Source organism: Rattus rattus, chromosome 2 (genome assembly GCF_011064425.1).
Source record: "Rattus rattus isolate New Zealand chromosome 2, Rrattus_CSIRO_v1, whole genome shotgun sequence".
In the NCBI taxonomy this organism is placed as follows: domain Eukaryota; kingdom Metazoa; phylum Chordata; class Mammalia; order Rodentia; family Muridae; genus Rattus; species Rattus rattus.
In genome coordinates this window covers 149,876,579-149,892,129 of record NC_046155.1, presented here as the reverse complement: position 1 = coordinate 149,892,129, position 15,551 = coordinate 149,876,579, and the positions used below count along the sequence as shown (strand labels likewise).

The 15,551-nt window shown below is 48.6% G+C and overlaps 1 protein-coding gene across 1 annotated transcript in view; it reads left to right on the top strand.

Moving 5' to 3' along the window:
• Slc6a5 (solute carrier family 6 member 5) overlaps positions 1 to 15,252 on the top strand; it is a 44,980-nt gene extending 29,728 nt beyond the window's left edge. Inside the window, exons 10-15 of the mRNA XM_032895127.1 lie at positions 1,971 to 2,083; positions 3,005 to 3,136; positions 4,599 to 4,698; positions 7,586 to 7,661; positions 11,908 to 12,097; positions 14,646 to 15,252. Of these exons, the coding sequence (XP_032751018.1) occupies positions 1,971 to 2,083; positions 3,005 to 3,136; positions 4,599 to 4,698; positions 7,586 to 7,661; positions 11,908 to 12,097; positions 14,646 to 14,801 (767 nt within the window). The 3' untranslated portion in view covers positions 14,802 to 15,252. The remainder of the gene's footprint in view (positions 1 to 1,970; positions 2,084 to 3,004; positions 3,137 to 4,598; positions 4,699 to 7,585; positions 7,662 to 11,907; positions 12,098 to 14,645) is intronic.
• The last annotated feature ends 299 nt before the right edge of the window (positions 15,253 to 15,551 follow it).

The following is a 15,551-nucleotide window of genomic DNA, read 5'->3' as shown; positions in this document are numbered from 1 at the left end:
TGATTTTTGAAATTATATATAATTATATAACCCCTCCTCCTTCCCTTTCCTCCCATGTAGCCCTCCTTTGCTCTCTTTCAAATTTATGGCCTCTTTTTTTATTATCAACTGCTATTGCATGTATACACAAATATATTCCTCAATATAATCTGCTCGGTCTGTATGATGTTACTTGTATGGACGTTTTCAGGGGAGACCTTTTGGTATTGGATGACCAGTTGGTACAGTTTTCCCTGGGGAAGGCCATTTCTCCCCACTCTCAGCATTGCATCTATAGTTTCTTTGTGTGTAGGGCTGAAGTCTCATGATTCTTCCCGTCTTCTTCGGCACACTCCTTGTTGGACTTGCTCAGCTCATGTGTGGGCAGTCATGTTGGTGAGACTTTACTGGCATAGCTCACATGCATTCTTCTTGAGTAGATTTCCCCTTGTCCCAAGAAGGCCCCACAGAATGTGCGCAGAGCGATGTGTGGGGTCATCTGCACCCCAGCCTAGCTGAGCAGTATCCAGCATATCCATATACAGGGCAGCCGCTGGTCCAAACACTGGCCACTGTGTCATGGTGGTTAGCCAGAACCAGCATCATAAGGAGGCCGATGGGTTGCAGTGACCACATTCCTCTCAGGGAGGTGTGCCTGTCAGAATTATCGACCCTCCTTCAAAGCAGTGACACCCAAAGGCTGGAATGGTATTCAAGCACCACAGTCAAGGCCACTGGGGGTAACTGTCCCAGGGCCTTCGAGTCAGCTTTTCAGGCTGGCTTTCTGGGTCTGTGTTTCAGACCCATTTTCAACTGTTGTTTAATACAGACTTTTCTTTTATGCTTCACATAAGGAGCCATTGGAGACCGGCTCTACAGTCTGTTAATAAGTGGACAGGACAGGGCGTATCTTCGAGGTTTTATCTCGAGGACAGGCCTTCAGGGTTTTATAGCTTCAACACCTGAGGCCTTGTGCAACATTAGGAACCAATAACCCAATAAATTCCAGTGTTAAAAAAGTTATGTGGGCTGGAGAAGTGGCTCAGCAGTTAAGAACACTTGCTGCTCTTTCAGAGGACCAGAGTTCAATTCCCAGTACCTATGCCAGACAGCTCACAACTGCCTATAACTAGTCCCAGGGGAGCCGATGCCCTCTTCCGGATGCTGGGCACCTGCGTGCTGAGAAGACTCAAGCACAGCATCCCTCTCCACCCCCCAGCATATGGCACTCTTAGGAAGCCATCGCTCCCCCAAGGGGTGTCTCTGCTTTCTAATTTAAGCAGGTGTCTGTATGAGCTTTTCTCCTTGCTGTGACAAAATGAATGCTAACAAAATCTAGGAAGAAGGGTTTATACAAGCTCACAGTTGAAGGAGACGCATTTCTCATGAAGGGAGGGCATGAGGACTGGTACTTGCTGCAAATGGTCTCATTGCCTCTGCAGTCAGGAAGCAGAGAGAGAGAGAGAGAGAGAGAGAGAGAGAGAGAGAGAGAGAGAGAGAGAGAGAGAGAGAGATTTGTGCTCACTCATTTACTCCTTACTCAGTCTGGGACCCCAGCTCAAGGATGTTGCTCCCCATGCCGGTTAGCCCAACATAGAGACTCTCTCACAGACAAGCCCAGAGGATTGTTCCCTAGGTGACTTTAAATTCTGTGAAGTTGAAAGAATGGATCAGCAAATTATCCCACTTCATCAGAGGTGTGAGACACAAAACTGTCTTCAGACACTGCCAGGTATCCCTCAGGGCTCAATATCAACAATTCTACCAGAGAGTAATAATTATCTTCGCCTCCATTCAAATAAAAGAACGCAGTTTCTTAGTATTTGCCCGGGAGGTAGCAAGGTCTAAATCCAGAGTTGAGCATAAATAACAGACAGTGGAAGGAACCTATGACCTGTGAAATAGTTCAGGATCTCAGTGGAGAGAGGGCTCGGGGTAGAGGGGCTTCCAGCGGAGCCTGCCTGCCACCATCTCTCTTGTTTTTTTCCCAGGGCCAGGCATTGCATTTGTGGTTTACCCGGAAGCCTTAACCAGGCTGCCTCTCTCTCCATTCTGGGCCATCATCTTTTTCCTGATGCTTCTCACGCTTGGACTTGACACCATGGTGAGTTGCTGTCTCTCCCACCCTTTCCCCTCAAACCCTTCAAAGACTCCACTTTCCAGGTCCAGCCTGCAGCAAAGACTTTGGCTTATGGGTTATGTTGAGGCTTCTCTTGAGTAATGTATGGATGGTGAGGGACCTGTCTAGAGTCACAGTAACTCACCCCCACCCCCTCTGTGTGTGTGTTTAAGAAAAAAAATCTTAATACGTACCTCAGAATGGCCTTGAATTCTTTAGCCTCCTTCCTCAGCTTCCTGGATGCTGGGATTATATGAGTGCACCCCCACAGACAATTTAACCTCACCTTTTTGGTGATCGGGTGATGGTGCGAAGGGGACTTTCTTCTCTCTTACATTCCCTCTTTCTGTTCTCCAGGCCAAGTTTTAGCCTGCATCCTCCCCTCCCTGGCATCATCTTGCCAACCCAAATTCTGTTAGGGCAGCATAAGGGATGATAACATGAAGTCAATTTTAGGAAAATTGCTTTGAGGCTGAACCTATTACAAATCACGCCGACAGGTGCTCAGAGTTTAGTCATTGGGTGCAAAGTGGGTTTTCCCTCAAGTAGGAGATCAAATGGCAGACAACTAGAGGAGAGGAATCTGCATCTCATGAATACAAAATGAAGTTAAGGTGTCCTGATGGGTGATTGTGAGTGCATTCCCTAGGGGTTTGAGACAGAGTTTCGAGAGCTCATACACTGCTTGAGTTCTCCTGACTTTGTGTGTCGGCCTCCAGTAAGGTCATTTAGACTCATCAAAGGAATGGCCCTCTGAAGACCAGACAGAACCCACGCACAGCTTGGTTAGTGACACACACACACACACACACACACACACACACACACACACACACACACAAACACTTTGGAGGGAGGTTTTGAGGATAATTGAACTCAGGTGCTTTTGCCCTGGTACTGTTTCAGTTTGCCACCATCGAGACCATTGTCACCTCCATCTCGGATGAGTTTCCCAAGTATCTGCGCACACACAAGCCTGTGTTCACCCTGGGCTGCTGCATCTGCTTCTTCATTATGGGCTTCCCAATGATCACCCAGGTGAGAGTCCTCTTTGCATGACCAGATGCGGTGGGGGACGTATAATGACTGTCCGATGACCACTCTTGGGTAAGAGCCCACGTGTACAGGTGATGTTGGATCAGGTTCGAGATGTATAACGACTGTCTGTCCTCAGGCAGCTGAGAGCTTTCGGATGTCAGCCGGATGTGGAGCAGGTGGAGGACCTGTGGTGGCTGTCTATCCCTGAGTTTGCATTTCTCAGACCTCACAACCAGAGCCAAATCACTGTCATTTCCATAGATGGCACGAGCTCAATGATGATTCTGACCACACGTGGAAATATGTCATCTTGGCTCCTAGCAAGGCCCCTAGTATCTTCATAATTGAGATGTAGTCCTCTTGAGCCAATAAGACAGGTGTGTCCTACTTAAAGAGAACAGAAAGCAGGGACGTCCGATTTATCCACCAGTCACATTTCCAAAGATGGTTATGACTATATATTAACACCAATGTCACTTGAGTTTTTTTCCTAGTCTCGAGTGTGTTGGCAAATTACCCGGTGACACTTAGGGCATACACTGTCCTTGCTGTCTCTGTGACCTTGAACAATCCACTCCTCTGGGCCTTAGTTCTTGTATCTATAAAGTGGTGGAGGAGCGAGATGGCCTCCAAGCCTCATCTGTTGCAGGGAGATTTCAGAGCAAGGCAGGAAGCCCAGTCAGGGTTCTCTAGAGAAACGGAATTGATAGGGATCAGATTATGACCTGTGGTCAAAGTGGTCCACAACAGCAGCCTCACATCTGAGGGCCTGAGAACCCAACAGTTACTTAGTCCGAAAGGCTCGGTGCCTCAAGCGGTCTCATCTGCTGCTGAAGACTGAGGGTTCCTGGAGAGCTTGGCTCACCTTGGGAGCTTGGAAAGGTTGCTTCGGATATCAGCGAAGGAGTCAGTGGCAACAAAGTAAATGAACTCTGAACAGGGAGGGACATCCAGGCTGAGAAAGACATTCTGCCTTCTTCTGTGATCTTTTATATCTGGGCCCTTCCAGAGGGGGGCAACTGCATTTCGAGTGGGTCTTCCCAAGCGGTGAAGGCAGTCAGAGAATTCCTCCACGAGGCTCATGCTCAGCTGATGCTAAAGTAAATTTACATCCATAGCTGAAGGTCACATGAGGGTCAATCAAGTGCATCCACATGGGTAGAAGTGGTCATTGACAGCTCACAGCAAATATGAAGCCGGGAGGTTGCTCTCACAGTTCCCATCTATTTAGTCAGCTTTTTGCGCTTTATTGGTCACCTCAGAGTTCACTGAGCGATGTCTCTGTTAAGCTGGCCAAGTCTCCAGTTTACATGCCTTGTCCAGGTATTGGTCTCTGCTGTGGAACAGGGAGAACTCTGAACCTGCTGGCCCACGGGAGGGAGAAGAGGGGCTATTACAGGTGGTAAGATGGAGCCCGGCCACGGGGCCCTATTTGATGATGGCTGTTTCTCTCTCCTGCTAGGGTGGAATCTACATGTTTCAGCTTGTGGACACCTATGCTGCCTCCTATGCTCTTGTCATCATTGCCATATTTGAGCTTGTTGGCATCTCCTATGTGTACGGTAAGGAGACACTCTGCCTGTGCCAAGGGAGAGCCAGAGTGCACGGTAGGCCTTGCTGACAAGTTCGTATCCCATCTTTAAAGGGTTTCCACGTCTCTGTTTCTGAGCTTGCCTCGGGATCACCGGGGTGAAATTGAATGAGAAGGGTGCCTGATCATGAGCCTTAGCAGTGTATGTCAGAAGACTGTAGGACCTGGCTTTGGGTGTGGGCTGGCACAGTTTATACCTGTGGCTGGTGGCCAGATGAGAAAGGAGGGCTCCTCTGTCGCTATGATGTTATTCTTGGTGTTGGCAGTGTCAGTGCCCATGTGCTGGAGGTGAAGGGTGGCTCCTTACAGCCTCAGGGTACCAAAGGCCACTTGATCCTAGAGCCTTTCAATTTGGATAAGCACCTGGGAGGACTTGCCATGCAGTGTCTAGGTCCCAGACTTTCCCAGCAAAGGAACTTTCAGTTCTCGAATGGTTTGCTAGTTCTGCCATTGCCTAGCAACAGGCGCTCCATCCACTAGAGCTATCATCAGGGATAAAGGACGGCAGCCTTCTCTGCCCATTGTGCACAGTACGTATCCTAGAGACCACACCAGGGCCTCCTGGTTAGGCTGTCCATTTTGACTCAGATACCGCTGAGCTGACTCCTTTACGCTTAGACATCTTAGAGTGGTCACCGGATAAGGCAACACGGCAGCTATCAGAGAGATAAGACTTTTAGGATCCAACGATCTAATGGTATTGCAGTCCCTGGAGAGATAGAACCTTTGTCCTAAGAGAAAAGTAAGTGAAACGAATTGCCTGGAATAGAGGTTACAGGTGCCCCCAGCTCACCATGTGGGGAGGCCAGAAGTATCGGCAGAGCTGTGATCTCCAAGTCGGGGACAACGCACTCCCCCAACTTCTGTGTGCCCTGTGACTAGTGCCTTGATTGTTGCAAAAGCTACTGGCTTTCCTGGAAATCTCATTAAAATAAAAGAGAAATAAAATGGAGCAGAAAATCAGGATAGAAAACGAAAGCCTTTCATGTAAAATGCAGGCATCCTAGAAACAGGCTACAATTTAAAAAAAAAAAATTACTGAGCATGGTGGCCCACGTCTTCAGACCCAGCCCTGGGGAGGCAGAGGCAGAGGCAGGTGGCCAGCCTGGTCTACAAAGATCCAGGACAGCCAGAGGACTACACAGAGAAACCCTGTCTCGGAAAAGAGAACAGAACAGAGCAAACAGAACCACGTGTGTCCGAGTATGGGTCTGAGCGCCAGGGTCACACTCGTGGAGGTCAGGAGAGGACATTAGATCCCCTGGAGCTGGAGTTGTAAACTCCTGGTGTGAATGCTGGGAGTCGAACTCTGGTTCTTCCTAAAAGCTGTATGTGCTCTTAACCGCGGAGCCATCTCTCCAGCCCTGCAGTTACTTTCCGCTGGGAGCTGAGGAGGAATTTTCATAAGACTCGACATCATCTCCCCACTTTGGGGACAGTTGGCTGCTAGAAAGAGCAGGGGGCTTCGCGTGTAGCTTGTCTGCAGCCAGGCCTGCGAGCACAGACTTATTCCTTTTACCCAGTTCCCAATTGCTAATTGCCACAAAAGGCACATTTGCAAAGCTCTCTTTTGTGAAACAGGCCCATTCAGCAAGGCTTGAAAGCAATCCAACCAGACACCTTTTAATGTGCCTAATTTTAGAAGTTAAATCAGCTCCTTCAAACCCTAAGCAGATCTGGCTGTGAAGGAATAAGAAAACCTCAAGGGCTTCGGTCACTCGGCTATGCTAATTTTCCTGGTCCTCTGTTAACCTCTAGTTTTAAAAATTTTTTGGAGAAATCTCTAGGTTTCTCATGATGGTCATAGGAACTTGTAGTTTTCGGTAATTAGTATATCAGGGCTTCCCTTTCTATGAGGAACACATCTTGGATATACCCAGATGAGATTTTAGACATTCCCAATACAGCGGTGATCCTCAACCTGTGGGCTGCAACCACTTCTGGGGGTTGATCCTTTCACAGGAGTTGCCTGAGACCATCAGAAAACACAGATATTTACGCTAACAGTAGCAAAATCGCAGTTATCAAGTAGCAATGAGAATAATTTTATGGTTAGGGGGTCTCATTGAAGGGTCTCAGCATTAGGGAGTCTGGGGACCACTGCAATGAGGAGGCTTGCACTCAGGAAGCTGTCAGGTCCCCTTCGCATATCGAACGTCCATTTCTGAGGGGTTTCCACTTTGATACCAGTGCCTTTCCTCCAAAGCAGCGTTCTGACCTCCTCCTAAACTGAGAGGTTGCCAGGAGGGTGGCTCTACGGGGCTGGGTGAAGAACTGTCTCCTTTACATTTCACTTTAGTGAAGTTTCAGAGTGTCCAGGAAGACAGCGGTCATTCAGTTCCAGCTTGAGTGAGTGCTGGACACTTGGGATTTACATTGCTTTTCACCTGAAGCCTAGACCCTAGGCAGAGAGAGGTGGATACAATGGGAGTGCTCTCTCTGGGAGAGAGGTGGATACAATGGGAGGGTGGGAGGCACCAGCCCAGTCCACAGAGACTTGCTCAGTGCTGAGCCTTTTATAATATGGTCCCTCGGTTTACCAAAATCTTATTCGCTGCTAGACTTGTCCTCAAGCAGACCAAGCCATATGCATGCATGCCACTGCCAAGACACCTGGAGCTAAGCTCTGGAGCTGTTGCCATGACAGCTCTGAACCTCCCTGCACAGTTTAGTCTCTATTCCAACATTCAGGTTAGCTCCAGGATCCCTGCAGTGAGTCATCTGTCTGATGGTTGCCCGTCACAACAGGGGTTATGTTGACCTAAGTTGGGTTCTTCCTTAGCCAAGGTTCTCCAGCCAGAGGCTTCCTCACTCCTGCCCGCTGCACCTCACACACGGCCCCTGCCGTCTCTTTGCAGGCTTGCAGAGGTTCTGTGAAGACATCGAGATGATGATTGGATTCCAGCCCAACATTTTCTGGAAGGTCTGCTGGGCGTTAAATCACGCCCGACCATTTTAACGGTAAGGGCGAATGCTTTCTTCCACAGACACTGTCTCTCCTGCACCTCAGTGTGTGTCTCCCCGTGAGCCTGGGGGAGCTGTTGGGGTGAGTACCGCCCTTGTCTTCCAGGTAAGTATACTGTAGGTCAGAAAGGAGAAGCGACTTACCTCCAGGTATCTGACTGGTGAGGGGTGGAGCTAGGACAGCACATCTGTGTAGAACACACACACGCACACACACACACACACACACACACACACACACACACACACACACACACACACACACACACCATATCCATCTGCCCATTGTGCTAGCAGACAGCAGTCAACAGCCACATGGACCACACACCTACCATGGTTCAGATTTCGATCTAGGCGATCGGTGTGTAGAGCTCTCTTTGAGCAGTCCTGCCAGACTGGTCTAATTATCTCTGTCCTGCAGAAGGGGAACATCCTATTGCCTTTCCGGTTGCCATGATAAGATAACCTAAGAAAAACAGCTCAGGGGACAAAAAGGTTTATTCCCCACTTACAGTCCCAGGTTGTAGTTCATCACAGTAGGGAAGCTGTAGTAGCAGCAGGAGCTCGAAGCAGCTGGGTACATCCAGTCAAGAGCAGAGAGAAAGGGTTAAGGTGGCTGTGAGCTGGGAACCAAATTCCAATCCTCTATAAGAGCAGCAAGTGCTCTTAACCCTGAGAGCTGTTTCTCCACAATGTGAAATCCTTCTGCCTAGGGAATGAAGCTGCCTACAGTGGACTATATCTTCTCACATCCTCCAACATAGACATGACAACATCCCAGAGGCATGCCCACAGGCCAACCTGATCTAGGCAATCCTTTATTCAGATTCCTTTCTGAGTGATTCTAGGTCGTGTCAAGTCAACAATTAAAGCTAAGTATCATGGGAAAACTGAAGCCTGGAGTTACGCGACTGAACTAGCATTAAATGTAGATAGTTAGCAACAGTCTGGATTTGAACCCACATGTTCTGGCTCCTAATCATTCTCAATGTGCCTGCTCTACAATTAATGTAGCTTTAATCGGGCATTTACTGTTGATTTTCTAGCTTTTGAGAGCCACATTGCATCTTCAAGTGTGGGGAAGGTGTTTTGAGATCGTCGGACTGATCATTCTTAATGAGCAGAACCGCATATGTGCCTGTGGTCTGTACGGAGACGTAAACTCACACCTGTAACCCTCCTCATTGTGCCAGAAGCCATTAGTGTGGCCTCACTTTCTTCCCCAAGCAAATTGCATAGTATTTTGTCTTTCTCCTCCTCTGAGGCTTGTTTTGTTTTTCTTCCTCTGGCTTGTGCGGAGTCCTTTTTGAGCAAGCCTGGAGGAAGTTGCCTGTAATTTTTATTTGGTCCAGTAGGTGGCACTAGAAACCAGCTAGAGAGCCCGCTCTTCAACACCAGATACCCAGCTTCTTTTAAGATGCAGAATGCATAAAAGCAGGTGCAGTGAAAAAATATTTTTTCTTCATTTGCTTGCCTTTCCCCCTCCCCTACCTGAGAGTATGTTCTAATCAAACCATATCTTTCTGAAAAGCTAGAGGTTTAGACAGAAAATCCATTCCACGATCTTCATCTTCTGTGTGGACACCGACAGCGTAGCCACCATCTCTATTGGTAGCCTGAAAAGTCCCGCTGGAGTTGGGGCGTGAGATCTGAAAAATATTAAAGAAAGATGCTCAGGGATGAAATGTGTGTGGAACTGGGCTTAGCTTGTGGGTGTGAAGATGTTGTTGTTGTTGCCTGTTGCCTGAATGTGCTGTGTTAGCAAATCCTGTCCTTGTTGACCCTTGACCCCTCGTTTTCATTACTTATGGTTTATTATCAGCGGAGTCAATGTGACAACGTGTTCTAGATTCTGCCCTCCTCTTCCTCTCACCCCAGAGGATTGTTAGAATTCTACCTTGTTCTGTGGAGATAACACCACACAGCCATCTGCTTGCCACTGTATGTGCTTCAAGCTGCCCCCTTTATTGTCCTTTTCAGTGATGTTTACACCCGTGCCATCTCCCCACTTTACAGATGTGTGCACTGAGGCTCAGAGAGGGTAAGGGACTTGCTCTGGGCCACAAGGCCTTAGAGCTAAAACATTGTCTGAGAGCTGGGGTGGCCTTCAAGCCTGTCCTCTGCATTTTGACAGTCTAGGTACAGCGTGGCCAGTTTGGGTTAGAAGTCAAGTCTTCAGACTCAGGTAGAAGGAATTCCTGAAACTTGCTACTTTTTATCTCATTCTTGGGGAATTTCCTCAGTCTTGGGAAATACCCTGGGACTATCTTGAGCAGATTCTCTGTGCCGTTTGGAGCGAGGGATGTCATCAGATCCACCATCACCATACCAGTGTGTCTCCTGTGTCTGATTTGGTTGCTGGGAAGCGAGATGTGGGCATGACTGGGTGGCAAAGCCCTCCCTAGGGCAGGCTTTCATCGAAGCTGACTTGGCTGAGGGAGATTCATGGCCAGCACCTGGCCTGCACCTGAAAGTTTGATGTGATAGTTGCAGAAGTGGAAATGGCTGCCACAGGTCTCAGCCCTGCTTACATTTTACTGTTCACCTTTGTAGCCTAGATATCTTCCAGGTCCTGGACCAGGGGTAAAATTATGGGTTTAAATTACTTCGGGGCCTCTGAAATAAAATCCATCACTTTTCTACGTGCCATCACGGATTTATGGAGCCATAAATATCCTCTTGCAATTATCATATGCATAGTCTGATCACGTTGCTTGAAGGCACACACACAAGCAGATGCGTCGCTATTTATACAGTAAATGAAGCGGAGCAGCGCTCCGTAATGACGGCGGGCCACACTTCCCGTAGACTGGCTAATAAAGTTTACGACTCCAGGGGCAAGAGTTGGAAAGGGGAGCCTAACGTTGGCCTCACTCTCCATGGGAGTCTTGTCTTCAGCCGCGTTGCTTTGAATCAACACATGAATTGCACTGAGAAAAGAAAAACCATCCCTGACCCTGGCAGCCTGGGCGCTGCAGCCTGGGTGTGGATGCTTTGTGTTTGTCTAGGGGTTCACAGTTCTCCAGAACACTCCCACCTGCTCTCTCCCCGAGTGTAACTCCCTCCAGGCATTTTGTTACTCTGCAGCTTAAGGTAGGAAGACAGATACAGAGCTGGGGAAAGGACTTACGTGGATAATTCTAGGCTTAAGCTTGCCACAGGTGGGAAGACCACGCAGAGACACGTCTTGAGGAATGGTCTCTACAGGCTGGGCTGGAGCGGCCCGAAGCCTGGCTCTCTATACAGGTGCCTCTGTCTTCAGCCCGTGCCTTCCCTTAGCCCTTCCTCTGCAGCAACCCAGTCGAGCCTTTGGATGGATCTCAGAGCTCTTTCTGGTTGAAGTAGGATATGATCACAGATAATGGTCAAAACCCAAGTCATGGTCTTTTAAGAATGAGGAAGGTCTCTGGAGTAAATACAGACTTCTGTTCCCAGAGAACCCCAGCACCACATACACGGTGTGAAATAAATGCATGTTGTAGCTGAGAAGTCTGAGAGGCCCTGTAGCTCACTAGCGAGCAGTAGAGCCAGGTCTCTGGGCTCACTGGTGATGACACGAGTCACCTTGAGTCAGTGGAGGGGGCTGTGTGCTCTCTCTCGCTCTCTCTCTCCTCGCTCTTTCTTCTTGCTCTCTCTTGCTCTCGCTCTCACTCGCTCTCTCTCTTTCTCTCTCGCTCTCACTTGCTCTCACTCACTCTCGCTCTTGCTCTCGCTCTCTCTCGCTCTCATTCTCTCTGCCATGGCTTATTATAGGACTGTGCTTCTAGATCAGTCACCTCAGGGGACCAGGGACCATTCTGAGTCTCACACAGCCAACTTTAGAGATGGCTCCTCAATGTCGGCCATTCCTTGTTCAAGAAGGAAGCCCAAATGGATTCAGTTAAATTCAACACACCTTTCCCCTGTTATAACAAAGGTTTAACTATCAATGATAGTTCAGACAGTCTCTTCGGAACTCCCAGCTGCCACCTGCCCCTGTCAGGCACTGTGCCATGTTCTCCTGGTGTGGCCTCTGTGGGTGTAGTCACATGCCCACACCTCACGGACCTTCATCATCTCGAGTTTACTTCCTTCGCTTGGAAAACCCCCTTTCAGATAGACGAGAGTCTTCGTAAGAGGAGGCAATAGAAATGAGGCATGAACATGCCACAGGGTTCAGCACATGCGTAATGAATGAATGAATGAATGAATGAATGACTCACGCCATCACCCTAAGGCACCTTTCTCTTCTCTTCCAGTTTATCCTTTGCTTCAGCTTCTATCAGTGGGAGCCCATGACCTACGGCTCCTACCGCTACCCTAACTGGTCCATGGTGCTTGGATGGCTGATGCTCGCCTGCTCTGTGATCTGGATCCCGATTATGTTCGTGATAAAAATGTATCTGGCTCCTGGGAGATTTATTGAGGTAATTCTACCGGCTCCTTCTCCCCTGCTAGCCTCTCCCAAGGGAGAGATCCTAAAAACTCTATGCATTAAAAACAAAAGATCCTGTAAACTCACTCAAGAAGGATCCTGAGTGAGTAAGCCGTCACAGTTGCCAATGATTCTATTAAACTCATTTTTATTATGTATTTTTTCCTGTAGCGGAGGAGCCCAGCCAATCATCAGGCTGAGTGAGCTATTAGAGTGCTGTTCCTCACAGTGCTGGCAGCCCTGGGATGGACGATCAGAATGGCTCCTCATTCCTAGGGCTTCTATCCCCTCCTCCTCAGCCACTATTTACATCTTGGACTTTGCTTTTTAACACTGGGTTTCTCTCTCCTGGTGTCCCTCTGCATCCAAGCCTCTTTCCTCCCAAACGTTTACTGCCACCAAACTTAAAGTCACCACTGCTCCCTTTGTTCCAGAGTTCAGGATGACTGACGGGCCAAGCTGGTTAGAAGTTTGACGGACTCTCAGAGTGTCATCTGCATTCCAGGACGAGGCTAGAGTGAGGGGAGGCTTGCTTTTCCTTACCAGATGTCATAGTTAGCTTTCTGTGGCAGCAATAAAATCAGGACCAAAAGCAGCTTAGGGAGGAAAGGCTTATTTTATCTCAATATTGCCGGGTCCCAACCTTCACCGAGGGAAGGAAGTCACGCTAAGAGCTCAAGACAGGAACCTAGAGATGGAACTGAAGCAGGGGCCATGGAGGAGTGCAGCTTGTTCCTTTCGGCTTGCTCAGGTTGTTTTCTTATGTAACTTGAGGCCATCTGCACAGAGGTGGCACTGTCACCACGGGCTGGGCCCTCCCACATTAATCATTAATCAAGATACGCCCCACAGACTTGCCTCCGGGCTCATCGGACGGAGGTAATTCCTCAGTTGTCATTGCCTCTTTGCAGATGACTGTGGCTGGCTAAGCTCACTCGAGCACCGATCAATCCCGATCAGAGCCCATTTTACTCTTGTTGTGGGCGGGACTTTTCCATAGACAGAATGGGACTGATGTCTGTTTCAGCCACCACTGAAGAACCACCCAGCCTTTGTTACTTATGGGGAGTCACTTGTTCCAGCACACCTGAAATTCTAGCACTGTCTCAAAGGGGGAAAAAAAACCCCTGTCATTTGTCCAGGTGGGCTGAGAATGAATGACCTCTGCCTGCATCCTGAAGGCATTTGAACCTGGGTCTGATGTAGAGGGGACCTGGGAGCTTGTCACAATTGCAGACAGCCAGGTTCTCTCAACTGCACGGAGCTCAGGGAAATGAAGCTTGCTTTTACCTTCTAGTGACTAGGTTGCATGTTCAGGTTTGGGAAGCACCAAGCCCAACGCACATACTTGTTCAGTGGGATGGAGACCGGGTGTGTGGGGTCTGCTCTTGGGCAGCTCGATTGATATGAGGAAGAGGCTGGTGTGGGGAGAAGCAGGGTGGGGGTAGCCTTCGTTTCCCCTGACCTCCACTTGACGGTGAGTCTTCATGTTGAAGTCGTGTTCTGGTTTGTATCCCCAGAGCATTTTATTTATTATCCTCTGGTGTGAAGCAACTCTGGCCCAACCTATCCCCAGCAGGCCACCCCTCATAGCCACCTTCCCGCCAGAGGTCTCAGGAGTCTCTTCCCTAAACAGAACCTGCGGTAACCTCAACTGCTGTTGCCGCCTCAAATTCTCTAGACTGATAGGTTGGCCGCACAAATTTATTATGGTTAATTTGGGACACAAAGGTTGCAAGCTGGTGATTAAGGGGGGCATTAAACTAACAGCTATAAGAACCAGATTTCCCCCTAATAGGCAATAAACATATAATTATTCCCTCATATATAGTCAGAAATAAGTTTTCTTTTTCTATATGTTTCTATCAGATTTTATTTTCAGTAATAATTTCAGTTGAAGCTAGAGACATCTCCGTTATTTTTAAGCTTACCTACATGAGCCTACCTTAGTCAGAAACATATATATATGTATATATGTGCATATATATGTACATATATTATATATATTGTCAACAGACAATTAAAATCTTTGTCCATGCTTGGTGGTGTATCTTTGGGTTTGGCTTTTTTTCTTGGCCATTTATATACTTTTGGGAAATAAGCTAAACAAAATCCAATTATTTTTGATGTAGCAACCCATCACCGAGACTACAGAACCAATGTAATTGAGCCCATGGCTTTTGCTGTTTGGGAGCGGAAGTAGAAGCTTGCGAGCTCTCTTTGCTTGGTGGGTGGAGACGTATAATTAAAATCGGGACCCTTTGTCCTCTACTCATCGTATGCGCGGCAAGCATGGAGCAATCATAAAGTTGCTTTCACGGTAATGATTTCCAGAGAACCAAAGCGAGACTTGCTTTTCCTGTCCTTGGCCTGGTTAATAAATGCGGGCTAGTCTCCCTCATTGTGAGGGGATAGGAAGGGGCTTTTGGCTCCAGTGAGGGACCTGAAGCAATGATACGCCTTTTGGAGATGGCAAGGGGTGCCAAGGGGAGGAAGGTGAGTTCACATTGTAACTACACGTGTCTTTGCCTTCTCTGCAGAGGCTGAAGTTGGTATGCTCGCCACAGCCGGACTGGGGCCCATTCTTAGCTCAGCACCGCGGGGAACGCTACAAGAATATGATCGACCCCTTGGGAACCTCGTCCCTGGGACTCAAGCTGCCAGTGAAGGATTTGGAACTGGGCACCCAGTGCTAGTCCAGTAGCGTGGATGGTCCCGTATTAATCCTGGGCTTCCTCTCTGCCTCCCCTCCACACTTTCCCCAGTTTTATTCCCAGTTTTCTTCTTTCTCCCCACACCTCGGTTCACAGCTGTGCATGAGAGTGTTCCATAGAAAAGTAGGACCTAACGTAGCATGCCGTAGTGAGAGCCACACAGACCGCTGACAGCGCCGTCTGTGTCTGTGCTCTCAGTTTCTGGAAGGATTGGTCCCCTGCTCAGGTTTCTTCCTTCATCCTGCAGGGGTGGGTTAGTCAGGTGAATGCTGGCAGGTACATGGTTTGACGGTAGAGAAATCGCGTCGTGTGTTCTCATTGCCGGAAGTTGTAGGGTGCGGGGGAGAACGCGGACTTTCAGGGCTGTTGATTGGACTCATCGGCACCGTCCAACTGAGCTGGACGACGCAGTGATCTCACGCAGAAGCTGAAAGTTCAGGTGCATTTAGGGGGATGGCAGCACTGGAGATTGTTCTGGATGCAGACGTGGCTGGTAGGGAGACTTGGGCACCGCTGGGTGGTTTCATTTGCGTATCCATTTCCTTTATTTTGACCAAATAGACCGTGCGTTCAGATGCTTCACCTTTCTATGCTGTGGATCTGAAGGGACTGTCCATTCTCTCTCCGGCAGTCTTTCCTTGCTTCCTTCTTTCTTTCCTTCATCCTTTCTTCTCTCTCCTCCCTCCCCTTACTCCTCCTCTTCCCCCTTCTCCTCTTCTCCTCTCTCCTTCC